The sequence below is a fragment of the Zerene cesonia genome, chromosome 17 (genome assembly GCF_012273895.1).
Source record: "Zerene cesonia ecotype Mississippi chromosome 17, Zerene_cesonia_1.1, whole genome shotgun sequence".
In the NCBI taxonomy this organism is placed as follows: domain Eukaryota; kingdom Metazoa; phylum Arthropoda; class Insecta; order Lepidoptera; family Pieridae; genus Zerene; species Zerene cesonia.
In genome coordinates this window covers 3,392,312-3,412,284 of record NC_052118.1, presented here as the reverse complement: position 1 = coordinate 3,412,284, position 19,973 = coordinate 3,392,312, and the positions used below count along the sequence as shown (strand labels likewise).

Below are 19,973 nucleotides of genomic sequence, written 5' to 3'. Positions count from 1 at the left end.
TTTCTGTGAGGGTGTGGTAACTTCCCCGGTGCGAGCTTGACCCAATTTGTGCCGAAGCAGTGCTCGACTCCCACTCCATTAATTATGATTAAGAATAGCCTTTGAAAGTCACAAATAATGTGGCTTTCTATTGGTGAAAGAATTTTCAAAATCTGTTCAGTTGGTCCAGAGATTATTACCTTCACCCTACAATCTAAGAAATACTTCCACTTTTCAGAGGCGTATCGTGCCTTACAAGGGGCTCTGTAAATAATTGTAAACGTCCATTAAATAGAATGAATAATTTAAGTGAGAACTAGCATGTATATTTATTTAAAGATGAGTGAAAAATAATCTTAATTAAAAAAAAGTTCTATATGTATCTTAATTCAGCATCACATAAAAGTTACTGAATGGATTAATAAAAAATTGGCTTACTTAGATTTCATTCTTCGAGATAGAGTAAAGGATATGTTTATATCAATTTAATTACCACAAACCAATAAATATATTTAATTGGCTCCTTTACACTTGATTATGACCCAGATTTAAGTCATACTTTTTGCACTTATTAAGGATCGGTGATAATACAATAATTTCATAAATGTATCTTCATATCTTGATTAAGATCGTCAGGGTTAAATAATTTCTGTACGTATACTCTGAATAAAACTTCTAAAAGTACTGCTTAGTCGTGTTGTTTAAACATTACATTTTTAATCATGTTTGTCATTTAAAGCGTAAGATGATGTGATGACGTGATTTTTTTTTTAATAACGTTTATGTATTCGCTACAAAATACAAATTACGAGATGGTCAATAAAATTTTAAGATATTTTTCTTATTCAAGTATAATTAATGCGGCTAATATGGCGGTAGATACGCCGTTGATAATTATATTATTAGTATAGATGTAAAAAATTAACCTTAATTACAAATGTTTGTCGTCAATATGCATTTTTCTTTCATTTTAAGTATTATTCTCCAATACTCATGTCATGTTGGCAAAGCAGCTAGCATGTTTAAAAGGTATGGGATACCAAAACCTTGTGAATAACAAGACTGAATGTTTTAAAAACAATTATAATTCATAGAATGTAAAATTAGGCAGTAAAAGGTAAATATGATAAGGTTGTAATTTAATATTGTTGTCTTAAATTTTATTTCATTAATATAATTATAATTTTGATGTTAAAGTGGTCGCTTTTTTTAAATCACTTGTAAGTATCGGAAATTGCATCTCAATAAAGCATTAGGAATTCGTGTGATTTTGTTATAAATAGATCGTTCCCTGACATTATTCATGTGAGCCTAATATGCAGATTTCTTTACATGTAAAACAATTACCTTTTAATTAATTCTAAATCCTCTAGGCAATATATAAATCGATGTAGGTAATGGTAATTGTAATTACCTACATCGATTTATATATTGCCTTTATATAACGTTATTCAGTGAGAGAGTAAAACAAACTTCAATTTGTATTTAAATATTTATTTAATGCGAATGGCCTAGGTCATGTATAAACAGTTACAAAAGTAAATATGCAATATTGAATAAGTCTTAATTAAACATTTCTATATACAAAACATATAAAAGTATAAATAAAATATTTACAAAAAATTACAAAGGTACTATGCAAACGCGTATCTTTATATATGTACATAGCTCGTACCAAAGGTTCAATGTGATGATTATAAGCACGGACATTTCATTTAAAAATCTCAGTAGGTTGTAGCACACTATTAATTATTGTTCGATTTTTAACTAAAATACACGCAAACTTTAATCTTTATTCACACCGTTTCACTTTATAATTGTTTTAAGAGTCATGTACTTAAACACTTATTTATCACAATAACTAATTTAAGGCACTGTTTCCTAATTCATTAACTAATTACTTTTACCCCACGTATGGGAAAGGAGCGAATGGAGGTGGGAAGTACCCAGGAAAACCAGCAGCGCTAGCTTGAATTGGTACTGAAGATGTAACATAAGATGTCAATACAGTAGGCACGACTGCCGTAGAGAACAATGTAGTATAAACTGTCTTTGCACCGAACGTGAGTTTCAGAACTTGACTATTCGTTGCAGTTACTTCTGTGTTCAATACCACAGGTGTGGATGTGACTGTAAATTGTTGTTGAGGGAATAAGGGATTGAGAGGAAGTGCTGGGAGACTGCTAGTGCCCACTTCGAACTCAGTCTTAGTAACTGTAGCAACTGGACGTGAAATGGTACTGTGGACCGTGCTCTTACCGTCAAATACAGGGATAACGTGAGATTCATAAATAGTCTCAAATTTCAGTATGGGTTTTGATGTAGTCACAACGTTAGGAATTTGAGCTGCAGCGGCCGGGTTTAGTAATCTCAATAAAGCTAGTTGCTGAGCCTGTTCGGGGGTCAAAGCCGGTGTGGGTGGGTTGGGTGCTTCTGTTACATGATTGTTTTTATTTTGCCCATGAGCTTTCTTTAATCTCAAGTGATTATCCCTGTATTTATCTATTTCAGTCAGATCAAAGTCTGATCCAATATTTGCAAGATCTAAGTCCGGAGGGAATACACGCCTTGGAACTCCGTCTTCATCTTCATTGCTATCACCAAAGTCTAATTCTAAATGTAATTCAGATCCTGCTTCATCCAGGCGGCTGTTGAACTCTTTAAGTGTTTTACTTGGGATGAATTGGAAGAAGTCCATGGGTGGTAATGTTTTTGTTGCAGTAACTAGGCGGGTCACTTGATATGTCTGAATGAAAGTAAGGCTACTTGTTACGTTGACGTCTCTTACTATTGGCAGTATATGTGTTTTTAACATGTGTTGAGTTGTACTAAACGTCTCAGTTACGGTTTCTAGAGGAGGCGTTTCCACATCAGAGGACAGTGTTATAGCTGGCAATGTAGCAATACTGGAGTCTAAGAGATAATGATCTTTTCCGTAAGGTGATGCTGTTGCTAATATATTTTCTGTCAACGGTTCGTTGAGAGAACTTTGCAGATTATAAGATGACGTTGGTTCTATTCGCTTTTCTATAGTTGTTGTAACTGTAATGATTCGAGTATTCTTGACCCGTCCAACCTGCACATAAAAAAGATATATATTATATTTGATCATAATACAAATAAGTACTGAAATAACTGATACAAAAGCACATCAAATAAATATCTGAACCCTAAATAGGTAAGCATAAATAATAACATAAAAGTCTTATTGGGCAACGATATGCTTAGTATTTTCTTATAGATTCTAATAATTGAGAAAACTCTAATTATTTCCTAACCCCAAAATAAGCTAATGAAGTTTGGATTGGATAGCATTATGCCTTTCATTTTCATGGAATGTAGTGAGAAAAACTGTCTAGGCTATCTTCTGTAGTCTATCACGATGGTCTCAAACTGCTCTATTCAATAAAAATCCCACAGAGGTTAAAGATCGTTATTTATATTTTTATATAATATATATCTACAAGTATACCTGGAATGTATAAGGAGATTTCAGAGTTGCAATTTCGTAGTAGACATCTTGGAAATTGGCCGGTGTTGAAATTTCAACTTTTAAGGTTTCCACCGGTGGTGGCTTTTCAATGGAATTATCTTCTGTATCATTATCCAAGAGGGTGCCAGGACCAGTCTGCGATCCTGACAGCTCAAGGTCGTTGTCGGATCGAGCTTGTGGTGTAACATCATTCGACTGGAAGTCGTCGAATAAAGGGTTTGTATTCGGAGTCGTCTGTTGTTCGTCGTCCCCACTCATTTTTCGTATTGTTACTTTGGGTTTAGGACTTGTTTTATATTGCCAGCGTCCTGACCCAGGTGCGCGGTTTAGTTTAAATTTATATACACTTGTAGATGCAGAAGGAGTCACTTGTTCGACTGCTGTTGGCTGGATACGTGGTTTGAATCCACGCCGTGACTGACTATCATTATTGCTTGAAGGTGTTACAGTCGTCTTGTGTCCAGAATTTCGATTGCTCTTCCTCCTGTTAGAAAATGACGGAGACGAAGACTCACTGAAAACAGAGACGGTTGCCAGTTGAGGAGTATTTGTGGGTCGGCCAAAGCGTGTACTGAAAATAGAGACAATAGTTGTGTGTAACATACAGTGCGATAGTGATTTTATTAGGAAGCAGAAAACATAATTTATATAAGTTCATACCGAATGTTTGTGCCACTCTAAGTGCATACATATAAAAAAGGATTGACAAATATTTACAGTTTAATTGATACTATACCTTAGGGTTCGCTGGCCATTCGAGGAATTTCTATTTTTGAACTTTTTAGATTGGTTAGTTGGTTCAATGCTGTCATTGTCATTATTTTGAGATCTATGCCTATTTTTAAAAGAAGTGCTACCGCTATTTGTTTGCCTTCTTGTAGTTTTAGTGTTTATCTCTTCATCGCCTAAGATTGAAGGCGTTGGTTCCAAGTTATGTCTGTGATTTTTTGAAATAGCTGGTGCAGCAGTTTTAAAAATTCTATGAGTAGGACTTGGTGCAATTTTTCCCTTATGACCCGATTGTAAAACTTTTGAATTACTGTTTAATACTTGAGCATATTTTCCAGATATATAGGTGCCTATGACACTAGTTTCGTGCACTGTTGTTAGACCATCTTTGACAATTGTTCCTCCAAGTGTAGTCACAAGTCCAAGAGGGTGCTCTTCGTCCTCTGGCGGTGGAGTTGGTGCATGAGCTCGGTTTTTGTGATTTTTCGGTTTCTGAGCGTGGGCCTTGGATGGGCGTAGATTAATTACTCTATACGTTTCCTCCACGAATTCAGATGGCTGTCTAGATAAATAGTCGTACTCAGGTTCTCCAATGTTATTATTTCTCACTAAGATTGCGGGTTCCTCGTCACTTTGGCTAGATTGTATTTCGACAACTTTATTAACTTTGGAGTTAACGATTGATGCTGGTGTATTTTGTTTAACTTCCACTTTACTACTCACTATATTTGTTACTTTCGAAGATGGGTTTTTTTGCTTTTTATTAGATTGTGATGCTTGTTTATTTGCTTTTGGGGACGATTGTTTTGCTGAATTATTTTCGACTATTTTTGATGGGCCCGCAAACACTTCTACTTTAGTAATAACTTGTTTTTGTTCCTTAATTATAGCTTTGGCGGGTTTGTTTTCCGTCTTAGGAGAAGAACTTATTACAGAGACTGCACTGGAAGCTACTACTGGAGGTGGTGCTTTGTTGGTTTTATCCTTGTCATTGATCTTGCTTGGCTTAATGGTTTCTGGTTTGATATTGCTTATTGGAGGGGGCTTGGTTTCTATGACATTTTCCTGGACCGACTTTTCAGTTTTAGGTGGTTCTAAAAGTTAAAAATATAATTTTATTAAATATGATAAAAAATGCTACAACTTTCACTGAAAAACAAATATTTATACTTAATTAATCTACAAAGCCCAAAAGGCGGTCTTCGACCAGGGTTTCAGTAGGTCGAATGTCTGTTCTTTGTTTTTATTTTTATTTTTTATATTTATTATTTACTCGGATACCTGGAGGTGGTGCTGATTGAGGTGAAAACACCATAACAGTGTTTCCTATCGTCGTCGTAAAGTCTAAAAAGCCGTATACAGTTTGGGTCAGAAAGTTTGCTGGATTCGCTGTGACGCTGCCTGAAATTATAAAAATGATTCATCTATTTTATATCAAAAGTGATTTACAAAATTCAATGACGCTTTGAACATTCGTTAAAAGAAAGTGAAACGATAAAAAGTCATTGAAAGTGTTACTTCAATACCATTGAATGGTTAATGGACCGTATTAGTGCCATCGCGGGGCTTAAAAAAAGGGAATAGATACAAACAAAGTCATTCAAGACATGCGTATCGTTGATTTAATGATGTGTAATGTCGTTAGGCTGAAATATTTGTATAATAAGAGAATATGTTTGATTTTTCTCCATATTTTGCAAAAATATACAGTCTGTGAATGAGAATTACTAATTCGAATACTTATATACAAATATCCTGTAATATAACTTGATGCCGATGGGTACTAATAGATGTAAGCAGCATTCAATTCGAAAGTTCAGCATGAAATCATAAAATTGCTGCTTTATCGTGCATCGGTGCCAAAATCAAATTTATATTGCATTCTCGCATTGGAAAGTAGGTAACAAAATTCAGAGTCGTTTCTCTATATTCTTGTTACTTCCGCACAGTTTGCCAGCAAGTGAGCTGAGATAGTCCACCTTTGATAAGGATACGGGCCGCCTTACAGTAATCTATACTTCCAATTACACTTCCACTTTTTCAAAGCGTATTATACTGATAAATTACATAAAAGAACATTTTACGTTTTAACAGCTGCGTTGTAACGAAATTGTGTATTTTTAGTGTTTTTGTGTTGCCGTATATTTCTTAATTTCGTAAGATACCAGTAGGTTTATTGTGAAACATTTGAGCTTTTGTAAAACATAATAAGGCTCCTGATTTAAGGTTAGATCGTATATGGATATTGTTTGCAGATTTTAATGAATGTTCAACCTTTTGGTTTTCGAGTCATGGACAAGTAACTGTATTGCGCTGATAGCAGTATCATAATGCCTGAAGCACTGTACAATAATACTCTCAATGTAAGATATTATTCTCAAAGTAACAACAACAAATTAACTCGTAATCCGTTTCCATGTCCTTACCGAACAAAAAATAATGTAATGTAAAGTCATAAAATCATAGGTTTTCTTTACGTTGTAGCTATATTTGTAGAATGTTTTTTTAAAAAGTGTTATTTAAATACGTACATAGTGAGATGGAGACAGCTAATATGAGGAATATCCGTAGATCCATGATGCGCATTTTGGCAGTCTTTGATTTCTTATAATAATAATAATGTTCAGCTCAGGTTTTGATGTAATCTCATTTTGTTAAATTGTGCAATCCGCTAAGCAGTAATCTGAAACAAAAGAAAGTTTAATATTAATGAGAATAATTATAGATGTTGTCTTCACCTACACCTAATTATATCAATAAACATTATAGAAACATTCGTAAGTACCCTTAATATGTGCATGGATTAAGAAGAGGAAAAAGAAGAATTAAAACGGTAAATAAACATTACTCCGCTAATAACATAAACGAAGAGAAAAACACGTGGAGAGTGTTCTATTATTTAAAGGAAGGTGTAGGTCTGATTAAAGGTAAACTGAACGAATAAATTGTTATAAAACAAATGATTCCGTACAATATACGCATCGGTGGACAAAATAATCACTCAACATGCAAATCGGTTCGTGGAGCGAACTCGCCCTCTCATTTCATTGGTATACCAATTCATTGCACAAAACCAATATAGCTTTTAGCATAAACATGTTTGTTTGCTACACTTATTTACGCAACAATTGGTGTATTTTGAGGTTTGAGGTGTCATTTTGTTACATTTGCTTTTTTCAAATAAAATACCTAATATATAAGGTGTGTGTAAGGTGAGTCTGGTGTATAAGTCTTGTGAATATTGGAGATGGATTTTATAACGAGTAATTCTTAGTGGCATTTATAAGTTTTCCTCTAGGTCTCGTCCATTAGGTATAATAAAAGCCAAAAGATAAAAAAAGAAGAAAGTAGACGTTTTCAATGGAGGATTTGTATTAATGTTATTCGATTTGTAAACATTTACTTTTAATGAGAAATCCTTTTTAATGAATAAATTCTTTTTTAGCAAAATTAACAAAGCTAATCTCATTAATTAATGTGCGAATATGAATTTATTAGCAGTTAATTCTTATTACTGACGATCGGCGAACGATTACACTTGGTAATTCACGATTGGCATCCATTGTGGGGTTGCGGCATTTGAAGGCACGACTGAAGGATGTAAGGTCAGATAGGTTAGCTCTGGAATTCGCAGTGCAGTACGAAATGTCTTAAATAGGATCGATAGCGATACTCGTATTCCGAGATAATTAAATTCCGCTGAGACATGATCGAGCTGTTTGGAATATTTTAAGCGATTTCGGGAATTTCGTCTTATAATATGAAAGTGAATATTGTTAGTGTAGAGTTTAAATGAATGGACTGATTAGCAAGATACCTAATTGTGTATTATTGTGTTAGTTCAAATCATACGAATGGAAGGATGGATGTATGGATGTTTGTAACTCTGTTATGCTGAAATAACTTATCGTATCTATATGAAATTTGATACAGAGATAGATTATAGTCTGGATTACCACATAGGTTACAGACGCCGCCCCCGTGGGTTATAGCTAATATGACATAATATAAATAAATGATAATTTTACTCTCCATATTATTTTCATATCCATATTATTTTTATTTCTTTTGGGTTGTTTAAACGTTTAGAAAAATTAAATATGTTTACAATTAATACTTTATTCAAGCATACAGCTTATTTTAGCATAATATTCAACTCTCTAATAACATTTCTCCCTTATAAACACACGTTTTAGATAATTGGATGACCAGTTTCGAAATATGCCAGTATGCTTACAGTGTCAGCATGGATGATGGAGGCATCTGAACTGAATTCCTGTGTAAATTGGCATCTATTGTGCTCAGTACAGTCGGTCCAGCGTAGTCGACGGCGTTGAAGGCATTTGAATGCTTACTGAGTTCCAATGGTAAGCACCCGTTTGATCTGAATATAGCAATAGGGGCAAATGCTCAGGAACATTTTGGGTTTCTATCATATTACCATAAATTATATTGATTCAAATAAATGTTTCTTGAGATATAGACATTCGTAAAAGTGTTTGAAATGTTCGTAAGGAATGTTAGATTAACCCGATTCCAAAACGTTGATGTAGTATTTTTTTGGTACTGTTAGAATAAAAAAAAAATACTAAGTACTAGTGCCTCGCGATGTCACACAAAAACTACAATTTAGAGGCGAGATTTAATATTAAAAAGTACTTTAAAAGCGCAAAGAGAACCCACTCGAAATATGTATGGCGTCAGGACGGCATCAAAGGTCTGCTGAGGGAGGGTGGATGAGTGTTTACACGCAAGATGAGCGGTGATGTTTGTGGCTCCTCCTGTCTCGAACTATTCATGCACTAGATGACGGCGCGACTTTATGGTACGGATAGCAAAAATAGCTCGAAAATGTAACGTTTCCCTTTTTGCTAACATATTAGTCATGACCGTTCAAAAATATTTAAAATGACTAGGATGATAGTTATATCATTCAATATAAATTCATATTGAATAATTATCATAGTGCAATGTTTTTTCTATATTATGTAATTAAAATATAATTTAAAAATTGAAATTAAAATTACAAAGGCGAGCGATAGTTATACAGTTGAATGTATCGAAATCCTACAAAAGCTACAAAATAAAGTACTCACTGTGCCAAATAACTTATTATTTCAAATATTGTTTATAGATAGAACGTTTATCTTAAAAATACCTAACTACATTTAGAAATTTAATTACTTGTTCAAAATTGAATACTGCATTTAACATTATTTAACGAATTGATAGGTTCTAATATCCATTTATGCCTATTACGTGTTATTATACTAATCGATTAAAATTATATTCGTCAATTATTACAGTTCATACCAATACATTTTCATGAAAATACATTAGAATTTATTTGTTTGCAGTTAGTACATTTTCATAGATGTGTACATACATATTCTGACCAGATAGGTGATGCAAGGTTTATCCTCTAGGATATAAACAAAATATAATGAGGCGTGCCTTTATGCGAAACTTTCCATAGAGAATATCACCGTGCGGTGAGCTATTGTGCTTGTAATGTATGATTTGAAAAAAATTTAGAGAAATATGAGTCTTATAATCATTGTGAATGAACAGGAAACCGGGATAATACAGGTGAAATAGATATACAGATAAAGTAAAATAAAAATCATTTAAAAATAGTTTAATTGAACAGTTCTAAGTTCGAGTTCCAATTCGTTAACCTTATAAAACATAAAATCTTTATAAATATCATAAGGCTCCGTAAGCTCTTTAGGTTAAGAAGTATCTAAAACTTATTATTATACATTAATCATATTTACTACGAAAACTCATATTAAAATAAATTGAGTAGTTTCCAGTAAATATAGACAATTATTCGGCAATTCGATTAAATTTTAACAAAGCTAAGAAACGATTTAATATAAGGTGATAACAATGTTACATCAATCTATAAATAAAAACTAAATATTTTATTTTTAAGTATCAGCGATGCAAAATAAACGTTCAAGAATATCTTATGACATCGATTTCAATGGCTTAAGAGTAAGCTTTCATGAAGCGCTTCATAAGATCCTAATCCACGGCCTTACCGTATATTGAAGAATCATATTCTAGATAGATAGATGGTTCATAGATATATTTCTTTCAGAATTTGGAACAAACTTATGTTTAACTGCCTTGTTATTCTGTACAAGCTATATTTTACATGTAAACAAAATAGGGTAGGTATACATAGGTATAAATATGTACATAATAATAAAAGAAGCATCAAAGGGTAATAAAAGACAGCGCGCTAAAAGTTTTATGTTATATGTTAGTTCGAAGTAAATATTTGCCGATCGTTTTGTGTAAATTCGAGACGACTGTTGTCCGATAATTTATGTTGGCAACCCTGCCTATTGTTGGACAAACAACACCGGCTAGTGGTCAAATTTATATTCTAAGTTTTGGGGCTCCAAAGATACCCACTCTATGTAAATATATTTTATTTTTGATCGCAACTGCTCAGTCTATTATTTTTGCACTGTATTCTATCTTTCTTGTTATCGAAATGTGCAATACATTAAAGATAAAAACAAACTTATCACGTTAAGTAGAAAGTATAATATAGGTTTTTACATTAGAAATCTTAAGGTTATTTATTATTAATCACACTATCACACTAATATTATAAATGTTAAAGTTTCTTTTGTTGTTAATCCGTCAATCAAGCTGAATCTACTCAACGCATTTTCATGAAATTTGGTATACATACAGGGTATGAGCTAACTTGGGTGATAGGAAACTTTTTATCCCGATTAAATGCTCTTTTGGGAGAAAATAGAAATCTTCATATCCGGGCGGACCCGGGACGAGCGATTAGTTATCATATCAATATGTACAGTAACAGGTGATATTGTTCAATAACTATTTAATGCTTACGATGATTTAAATATGCGCTTGTATATCATTTGATATTTTCGTTTATTAACGGTTTATATTTGGGTGCTATATGTTAAATGTCATCTGATTAAGAGCGCCAAGGTGCGCAAAGACGGCTTGGCTGCAGCCCAAGCACGTTTTGCATTTTATTCAAAACGTTGACGTGAAGGATAAAGTTATATTATTTTACTACTTTGACGTGATCTGAATCTACTAGAATAATCTTAGTGCCAGTTGTGGAAATTGCCCAATTACACAATAATAAATAAAGTTGAATGCACATAAAAAACGTTATTGCTAATTCAGACATCATATTTCACCTACACTTTATCATGTCTATTCTTCACATCACATATATGGTGTGTCTAAATTAATTTCTACAAAGTTAAACAATTGTGATCCAACTTATCCCAACAACCTCCGATACAAGTTGCGAACAAGAAATGATAAATAAGTTAACGTAAACTTTGTTTAATTTCATCAACAACCGCAAGTTAAGCTTTATAAATTAATGCTTACGAAATGACGTCAATGTTAACGGATCAGATAGTGGAAGTTAGTTGATGAAGACATAATCCCTTTCAAAGATTGTTTAAGTAGGTATGAGCTTGCTTCACAAACCCTCAGGTACTTCGACGAATTTGCTGGAGATGCTTACTTACGTAATCTTGAAATGTTCCGCCCACACAATACTAAATATTCATAACATAGTAAAGCAAAAATGTTTGTGTAATTTCATATGCTGTATGTGACCTATTTTAATCAGGACACGGAATATTGAGTTATTCGCGTAGAATTAGATCTAAAAATATGTAAGACGAAAGAATGAATATTAAAATAAGTAAAATAACATCTGAGTATAAAGATATCAATAAGAGCGTCATATTTATATTGGACGTATTTTAATGGCTTATAATTTAGCATTTGCAGTGTATGCACCTTATGTATTTTTATACTGTATTATATTTTAATACACGATAAGATATGTATTTGTATAATTATTCTAACAAAAAACTAAAGTCAGACAGTCAGAACTAAACTGCATTTAAATGAGACCACATGTGAGGCCTGGTGCCTTTCAAATAAAAAAGTATAATAAAAACTGAATCAACCAGTGAAAAGTTATGAGTGAGACCTTTTTTGAAGTCGGTTGAAAATATGTAATGTAACAATGGAAATAGATTTCATGTACACAGCTAAGTAAGGTTATAAGTTATAAGCTTTGATCAGCATCGCTATGAGTCAGTGGGGCGAAGCACGAAGGGCGCGCCAAATGAGCTTACCTACGATAACAAGCCTTGGTAAATGCGATTCTCATTCACGCCTACGTTAAATATTTGAATTTTGATTTGAATGGATTAATTGCGCACATCATACGCAATTCACTTTCGCTATTTATATATGGATGTGAATTGTTAAATCCGTTTCTTTGGTATGTTTTGAACTTCATTAGCAATCGCCGCTTATATTGATATGAATTTATATTTAAAACATACTCGTAATTGCGATATAGAATTGAATTTAATTCGTTTTAGATTAATTACAGTTTTATAGTATGTCACTTTTGTAATTAACAACACACACTTACACGTTTATTATTATTTATTTTCGTTTTGAAACCATTTTAAGCCATGTTTTTAAAAATATTCTTATTCCTCTTGTACGAAGCAAAGCGAGGGCGGACTGCTAGTATTTGTATAATTTTGTACCCAAAATTTTCTCCATGACGCTTCGAAAGCTTTCTACTTGTATTGGCACGAAAGATTTTAATTTGAGATAGTTTGAGATTTACTTTCGTAATAATGCAGTATATTTAGGGTTACAATTTGTACCAGTAAAACCAGCTCTACCCGCAATATTTTGATAGAAATATTCTGAATTTCGCTTATTATTACACTATTACAGGATTTTCGGGTTGTTATCGTTTGATGTTCTATTTGTGTCCGTAAGATTTGATTACATAATTATTTTTCAGCATTATAATAATGCTTCTATGTATAGGACGTGAAACTACGTATATGTCATTTTTAACTCCGCTTGAATTTTTCTGTTAATCTGTCTGATATCAAACAGAAATTCTGAAACGCAAGTGTATTATTTATCAAATCTTCCTTAATAAATACTGAGATAAGTTGTAGTACTTCAACTTCTCGAAGTGCTTATTAAAGCAAATGTCGTCAGCATTAGGACTATTTGTTGAAAAGAAGATACAAGTAGCTCAACATCGGTATTGTTGTATCCGATCGATTCTCGGATGTCAGACAAAGGCAAGGGAATATTGTTTGTCACAAAATTTATTATGGCGACAGAGTGCGGTGCGGGTTCTCGACCAACACATCCAATATATCAGCTTAGATAACAGTCTTACAAAGCGCAAACATATTTTTGTCCTGACATCTTTTGCAGTGGCAATTGTTGATAGCGTTATCGTATTTTTGTACATGTAATATTCATCCTGTTCTATACCGCCGGAATAACAACTAGAGCGCAGAAAATTGTCTTTCTTTGATATGTGTGGACAACAAAATTGCCACTGACGATGGGGCTGTCAAAATCCAAAACTCATCAACAACTTTTACGAGTATGGTATGAGAATGAAATATAGCCACAATATTCACCAGATTTTTACTTACTTAAACCTTTAAACCGAAATTATTTGTGTATTCAGATAATTATGAACAGATACTTTTCAAGTCCATACGAAACAATAATTATATGAAATAATAATAGGCATCGAGACGAAATAATTGTATCACGTGTAAAAATGCTTTTTCTTTAAGAATCCTTGAAATATAAGAAAGAATCACAAAAGAGTAGTCAGGATCTAAGAACCTAATTGTATTGCGTCTCACCCGGCGAGCAGTCTACCGAGGCCTAATTCCTTTACTTCATCATTTCCCCTTTCTACAATCTCTTATTTATTTTCAGCATCAATAACGCCTGCCATTAGATGACCTCGTTCACTTCGAATCTTATAAAAAATATCGTATATCGCTGGGTATTGAAGCAAAACAAACAAAGGAGAAAGTGGACAAGCCATTAATTTGCGTGGGTTACGGTCAAAGGCTTATGAGATTAGGATATTTTTTTATCGAACTGTCACTCTTAAATCTTTACCTCAATTTAGTGGATATCTATTGTAAAACATTTATTGATTTTACAGTAGCAATGTTATTTATTAAATTATTGTGCAGCGCATAAAGAACGGCCGAATGATTTATGTACCTTTTTCGTTGTGGAATGAAATATAATAAGTCGTCATATAATGCTACAAATATTATAATCCTACTATCCTATCCTACTAATATTATAAATGCGAAAGTTTGTAAGGATGTGTGTATGTTTGTTACTTTTTTACGCAAAAATTACTGAACCGATTGCAATTAAATTTGATACGTAGATACAACTGGACAACTGGAATACCACATACGCAACTTTTTATTGCGATATTCCTACGGGATACGGACTTACGCGGGTGAAACCGCGGAGCGCTAGCTAGTAAATCATAAATGCAGTTAACATTCGTTACAAAATGTTTCTATAATGCTCAACTCTCGACAGGATAAAAAACAATTTTAAAACAAGAATATGATTACAGAGAAAGCATAAAACATTGAATCGTGCCAAAATCTTACCAGAAAAAACAACAATGAATTTTTGGTTATCTTTTAAATTTATCTTAATCTAAATATTCAATAAGTTTTCGACTAAAAAACTGGGAAGATAATCCGATCATTCACCTAAAGGGTTAGAAGTTTGTCGATAAATACCGACGGGTTTGAATATCAATATAATAAATTACTTTTTATTAAATGAATCCAGAATAAAGTTTTTACTTTATCTTATAGGTGAACAATCATATATAAATTATACGTTATGAATTATTTAACATTATAACAACAAGAATAGTTCGGCGCGCTTCTAGGAATGCGTAGCCAATTACAGATTATAGACATACAAAGAAAAAAGTGCCTTTAACGACTATCACTTAACAAGGTTCATTTATTTATACGAACAACCAGTCAAACAGCTCTTTGTTCCTGTATCTTTGACTTCTAACGCAATGAAATCAATCTCAGTTTATCACTAAAAAGTAATTAATTATTATACGCTCCAAGATCTTTAAGGCTACGACGGTCGACGGAGGTTGGAATTCTTTCTACGTTAGCATTCTTTTACTGAATAATTCATGTGCATTTAATTGAATAACATTTAAATTCATTAGTACTGCTATTCTTTTCTGTTTTTCATTTCTATTTCATTGGAAGAAGAATAGCTTAATGTAATAGCTAGATGTGATGTGCGACAATGTCAATGGTTTATAAGGAGTAATTATCATAAAATTTCATTTTAATGGTGCGGGGCCAAATATCATTCCCCATCGACTTTTAATGGCGATATTCTTTCCACTTATCTGTTTCAACAGGATTTTGAATTTCAGATTGGAAATTCTCATGTCCTGGTCGCTCCGAGCGAGGGGCGCGTCGGTAATGGACGTATAACAGCTGTAATGGAATCTTTGATGTCATGCTCCACTTCCAACTCTGTTTCTATTAAAATATTTAAAATATATTCAGCAATTTTTCTCGCAATGTACTTTAAATTTATTTATTTAAAAATACAATTACATGAATTATTCGGATAACATTTTATTTTAGCTTCTATTTCCGAAGCATGGACGACGTAATTGTGACCTATTAACACTAAAATACAACGAAAAAACCCTCTTCATGTGGGATTAAGTTACAGCGAGACGTATTCTCCTGGCAATGTCTGCAAACTAATATACGTGTATTAGTGCTCAATTTCGAAGGCCGGTGGAGGCTGCCCACTTTGTTTCCTGTCTGAATGTTAAATGTCCTATTCTCGCTGTATTTGTTTACAGGAAATCCGAGGTAAGGAATAAGTCTCTTTGTACGTAGGACTCGTGTACTGAATAAATTGTTTTCAATATCTTCCACCGTTTTCCCATATTTGTATCCGCACTATTTTATTGGTTGTCAACCGTGCAAAATGGAAATACACTTATTTATATTGTATTTTATAAAAGAATAAATATTTGTAAAACGATTAAAGCATTTTCTTTAATATTTGCAATAACAATGGCATGTAAAATTCAGTTAGAGAAGCCCAGTTAGAAACAAAGATGTAATCTTTGCAAGTTTTGAGTTAAATCCCCGATAATTAGTTAACAACGCGTCATTTATAATGATGTAGGGGGCATTTTGCGTATAATAAACTTGCCTGGAGATTATAATAGGTGTACGCTAATGTGCATTAACCCTGGCGACCTTACATTGTTAGCCGCGGTACCTAATTGTTGTTAATAAACATAATTTTATGGCTACAACTTTGAATTGGTTGAACTTGATGTTAATCGCCCATTTATTATTGTTAATTCTTAGGTAGAAACATTTTCAGGGGTAAGTTTTAGCTAAGGGGCTATTCGAGCTTTTGTTTGGGACTGAAACGTTTGTCTTAATTATTCTTAGCTTAAGCTGCTAGAAGAGAAGTTAGTTTTAATGAGTACAGAATAGATATTTAAAACTTCTTAACCAAATTTGTAATGTCTTTAAATTTGCATATTCGTTTATAAAATACACTTAGTGTGATTTTTTTATCTATAAATATAAAGTGTTGACATAATGAATTCACGCGTATAACCTTAATAATATTTTATTGCGTTCGCTGATACATAATGAGTAAATAAATATAGGTATTAGCTAAGTGCTAAAATGAAAATGGAATTTAACACTAATATTATTGTTATTGTAACCTTAACATACGAATATTTTTGTTAACTTAACAAAACATATTAATATGCTTTAAAAGTCTCACACATACTTTAAAAATTCACAGCTTATGAAAATATCTATACATAAATTACGTAATCACTTATTTTTATAATTAAAATATGTTTAATAATGTATCTAATGTACTATGACTAAGCTGTAACGATATCTGTGGCCGAATGAACAAGAACTTAATTTTTTATTTTTATTTATTCATTATTTGTCGTCATATTCGTTATTACGGATAACGTTTCAATTTACGATTTGTTTAAATACATATTAGTATAATAATCCAGCACTCACATAAAATATTATTATACATATACTAGAAGAAAATTAATAGGGATTATTCTGTAGGTACAATTAAATAAAAAAAGTAAAATATTTATAATATCGCTGATCTTTTACTCCCCTACATTTGAATTTTAAAGAGGAGAACCATCCAAATGTAATTTAATTTATCTATTCAATTGAGATATTCCCTGTAGTATTTGCGGGCGCCGATAATGCACTCGTATCATTCCAATTGTATGTTTTTGCGTTCCAATAAAAGGGTAGATCGCAAACAGTATAAATGGTCGGTCCGTGAATTGATATCGGTAGCGGCATAAGCAGCCGCTTGTTATGGAGATTGCCTCAAGATTATAATAGAATGGAAACGTAAACAAACTTTTGGCGCCACGTGACGGGAATACAGAAATTTTGGACTATTCTAATTTCACGGCGTGACGAAGAGGCCTTGTCATTTTCTAGACTGTTTCGGATATTTTCAATTTTCCCCGCGGCGCCTCCTTTTTATTAGTTGTTGTTCTGACTGGAATACTAATTGGCATCTAATCGGTGTGAATTAAAATTCACGCAACAACTCTCCTCGCTAATCCGAAGCGATTCAATCGAACAATTACTAAGATACAATTTCAGTTCCTATTTGTTACTTTTTATTACATACTTCTACTGGATAAAATGATCTAAAAAGTCTACATGATATTATAAAAGATTAATGCTTTTAATATGTAGGTAATGTCTACATTCTTGATATTAAAATTACTTAACATCATATAAAACTTTTTATACTTTTTTTTAAGAAAATTAACAATACAAACCAAATGAGAAAATCCTTAAATATTGATAAAGCACACGGGAGCATTATCTTAGAGAAAATTTCTAAACGTACATATACAAGTAAGTTTTTACGTATTTCACAGATGCAAAACGTAAACGCTTATCTATAGTGAACTGTTTATTAATCCGTCGTCCGGATTTTAATTACGTCGGAGGTTATTAAGGGGAACGTCACAGCCTGTAATATCATTTCGCTATACCTATAGGACTATAGTAATTGCGCTTCGAGCTAACTTGTTTATACCTAATGAAAACGTTATCTCAAATTGTAATAACTTGTAATTATAGATACATTGGTATCGTAGATTTCTAGATATTTTTATGATTTTACGTCTAATATCTTATGTTTCATGTGTCAAAGATATGTATTTTTTACGGTAAAACAGAATCCTATTAATCTTCGCTGCCCTTTGTGTGTCTGTTTGTCTCTTTAACCAGGCAGTATCTCATGAACAGTTATAGTTGGACAGTTGAAATTTTCAGATTTTATTTCATTTCTACCATCGCTATAAAACGAGTTAAAGCAAAGATTGTTCGCTATTATGGGTAAAAATTTTTTGCAGTTGCTCTTTAACTTATTTATGGTGAGTGTGGTTCATACCTGACCAATTTATTTCCTTTAGAATTTGAGTATTAACGTAACTAAAGCTCAAATTGTTTCAACGATTTATTTGATTCTTTTAGTTTCAATGCAATGTTTTAATTAAAAAAAACTGACCTTTATTTTTTATGTTATAATTTTATTATTAATAAAAACACACGGGGATATCGAGTATCAGAGACAAAAAACATTACAGCCGAATTGAGTTTTGGGACGTGGCGTCCATTGAAAATGTTATAATATGGTCATTCTTGTTATAATGCTGGTTGGGGGTTGTTGTCACTTGAATTTAATAAATTTTATGCTCCGTTGTAATAATCCAAAGAGAATAGATGTAATGGTTAATGCCACAAGGATCTAAGGCTAAATATTGTAGCAAAATAGTAAGCCAAGTGGAACAGAGGCGGCGGCATAATTAAGCCAGAACTTAATCTCCTGTTACCGGGTCTCGGCTTAAGTCTTGCACGAGCTATGTTAATTGGATTTTTGATGCATTATATGGAGTTTTGATAATGATTGCGAAATAGAGTATTTGAAATTCTTGATCATGGACAATTTTTAACTTGACACTCGACCTTTAAATTCTATTTTCAATTCGCAGTGTATACTGCTTCGCCCTTGGTACGTATATAATGTGTCTATAGTACTCAGAGATCGCGGCTATCCTATCAAACAAAACAAAAAACAGAAAAACAAAACAAACAAACTGTTCAGCTTTATATTATTAGAATTAGTGTTTGACAACAACTACTGCATGTTCGTCTCTCTAATTATTAAAATGAATGCTGGGCAAATAACATTAATACAGTCTATTATGTTTATACAAAAGCAAATATTCACAGCATATGAATTGATCAATTGAATCTACAGATGTATATACCATAATGTTTACAATGGCCGTCAGTTAACGTGATGAATGGAACGAAATCAATAGTCGGTTGAGCGTTAAGCAAGTATTCACAGATCCTGAATTCAATATTAAATCGACCATGACTTCAATGGTATTCTTGTACAAAATACGAATTTAATTTTTCACATCGGCAAGTAGGAGAGAAACACAATAGTTCAGGTCAATCGGTTGGAGCATCTCGTATAACCTTTAACCTAATATTTTCATTGAATCGATTTAATACAAGGCCGTTATCATTGTTATGCTTTTGTTATATTTAGCTTGAGGTTGGAGGGCCCTTACTGACACGTGAAATATAATTGAAACATTCGAATCAGTTTCAGCCATGAATTGCACAACATAAAGATTTTGATGAACTTTATGAAACTTATTCTTAAATCTGTTAATACTGTCTTAGAAACAAAATATGAAAAAAATAACAAATACATTCAATATTAGCGCAGGAACAAACACCAACGCAATACATTA

The 19,973-nt window shown here is 32.6% G+C and overlaps 1 protein-coding gene across 5 annotated transcripts in view; it reads right to left on the bottom strand.

The window, feature by feature from the left end:
• Window positions 1–1,457: 1,457 nt before the first annotated feature.
• Window positions 1,458–19,973, bottom strand: part of LOC119833600 — an 80,479-nt gene continuing 61,963 nt past the window's right edge. For 4 of the 5 annotated variants that reach the window (XM_038357674.1, XM_038357675.1, XM_038357676.1 and 1 more), the window contains 5 exons: window positions 6,733–6,884; window positions 5,483–5,602; window positions 4,209–5,295; window positions 3,452–4,043; window positions 1,458–3,055 (listed from right to left, as the gene is read on the bottom strand). In XM_038357674.1, coding sequence (XP_038213602.1) covers window positions 1,883–3,055; window positions 3,452–4,043; window positions 4,209–5,295; window positions 5,483–5,602; window positions 6,733–6,787 — 3,027 coding nt within the window. In that variant the 5' untranslated portion in view covers window positions 6,788–6,884 and the 3' untranslated portion in view covers window positions 1,458–1,882. The remainder of the gene's footprint in view (window positions 3,056–3,451; window positions 4,044–4,208; window positions 5,296–5,482; window positions 5,603–6,732; window positions 6,885–19,973) is intronic. The other variant, XM_038357678.1, reaches the window with a different exon arrangement.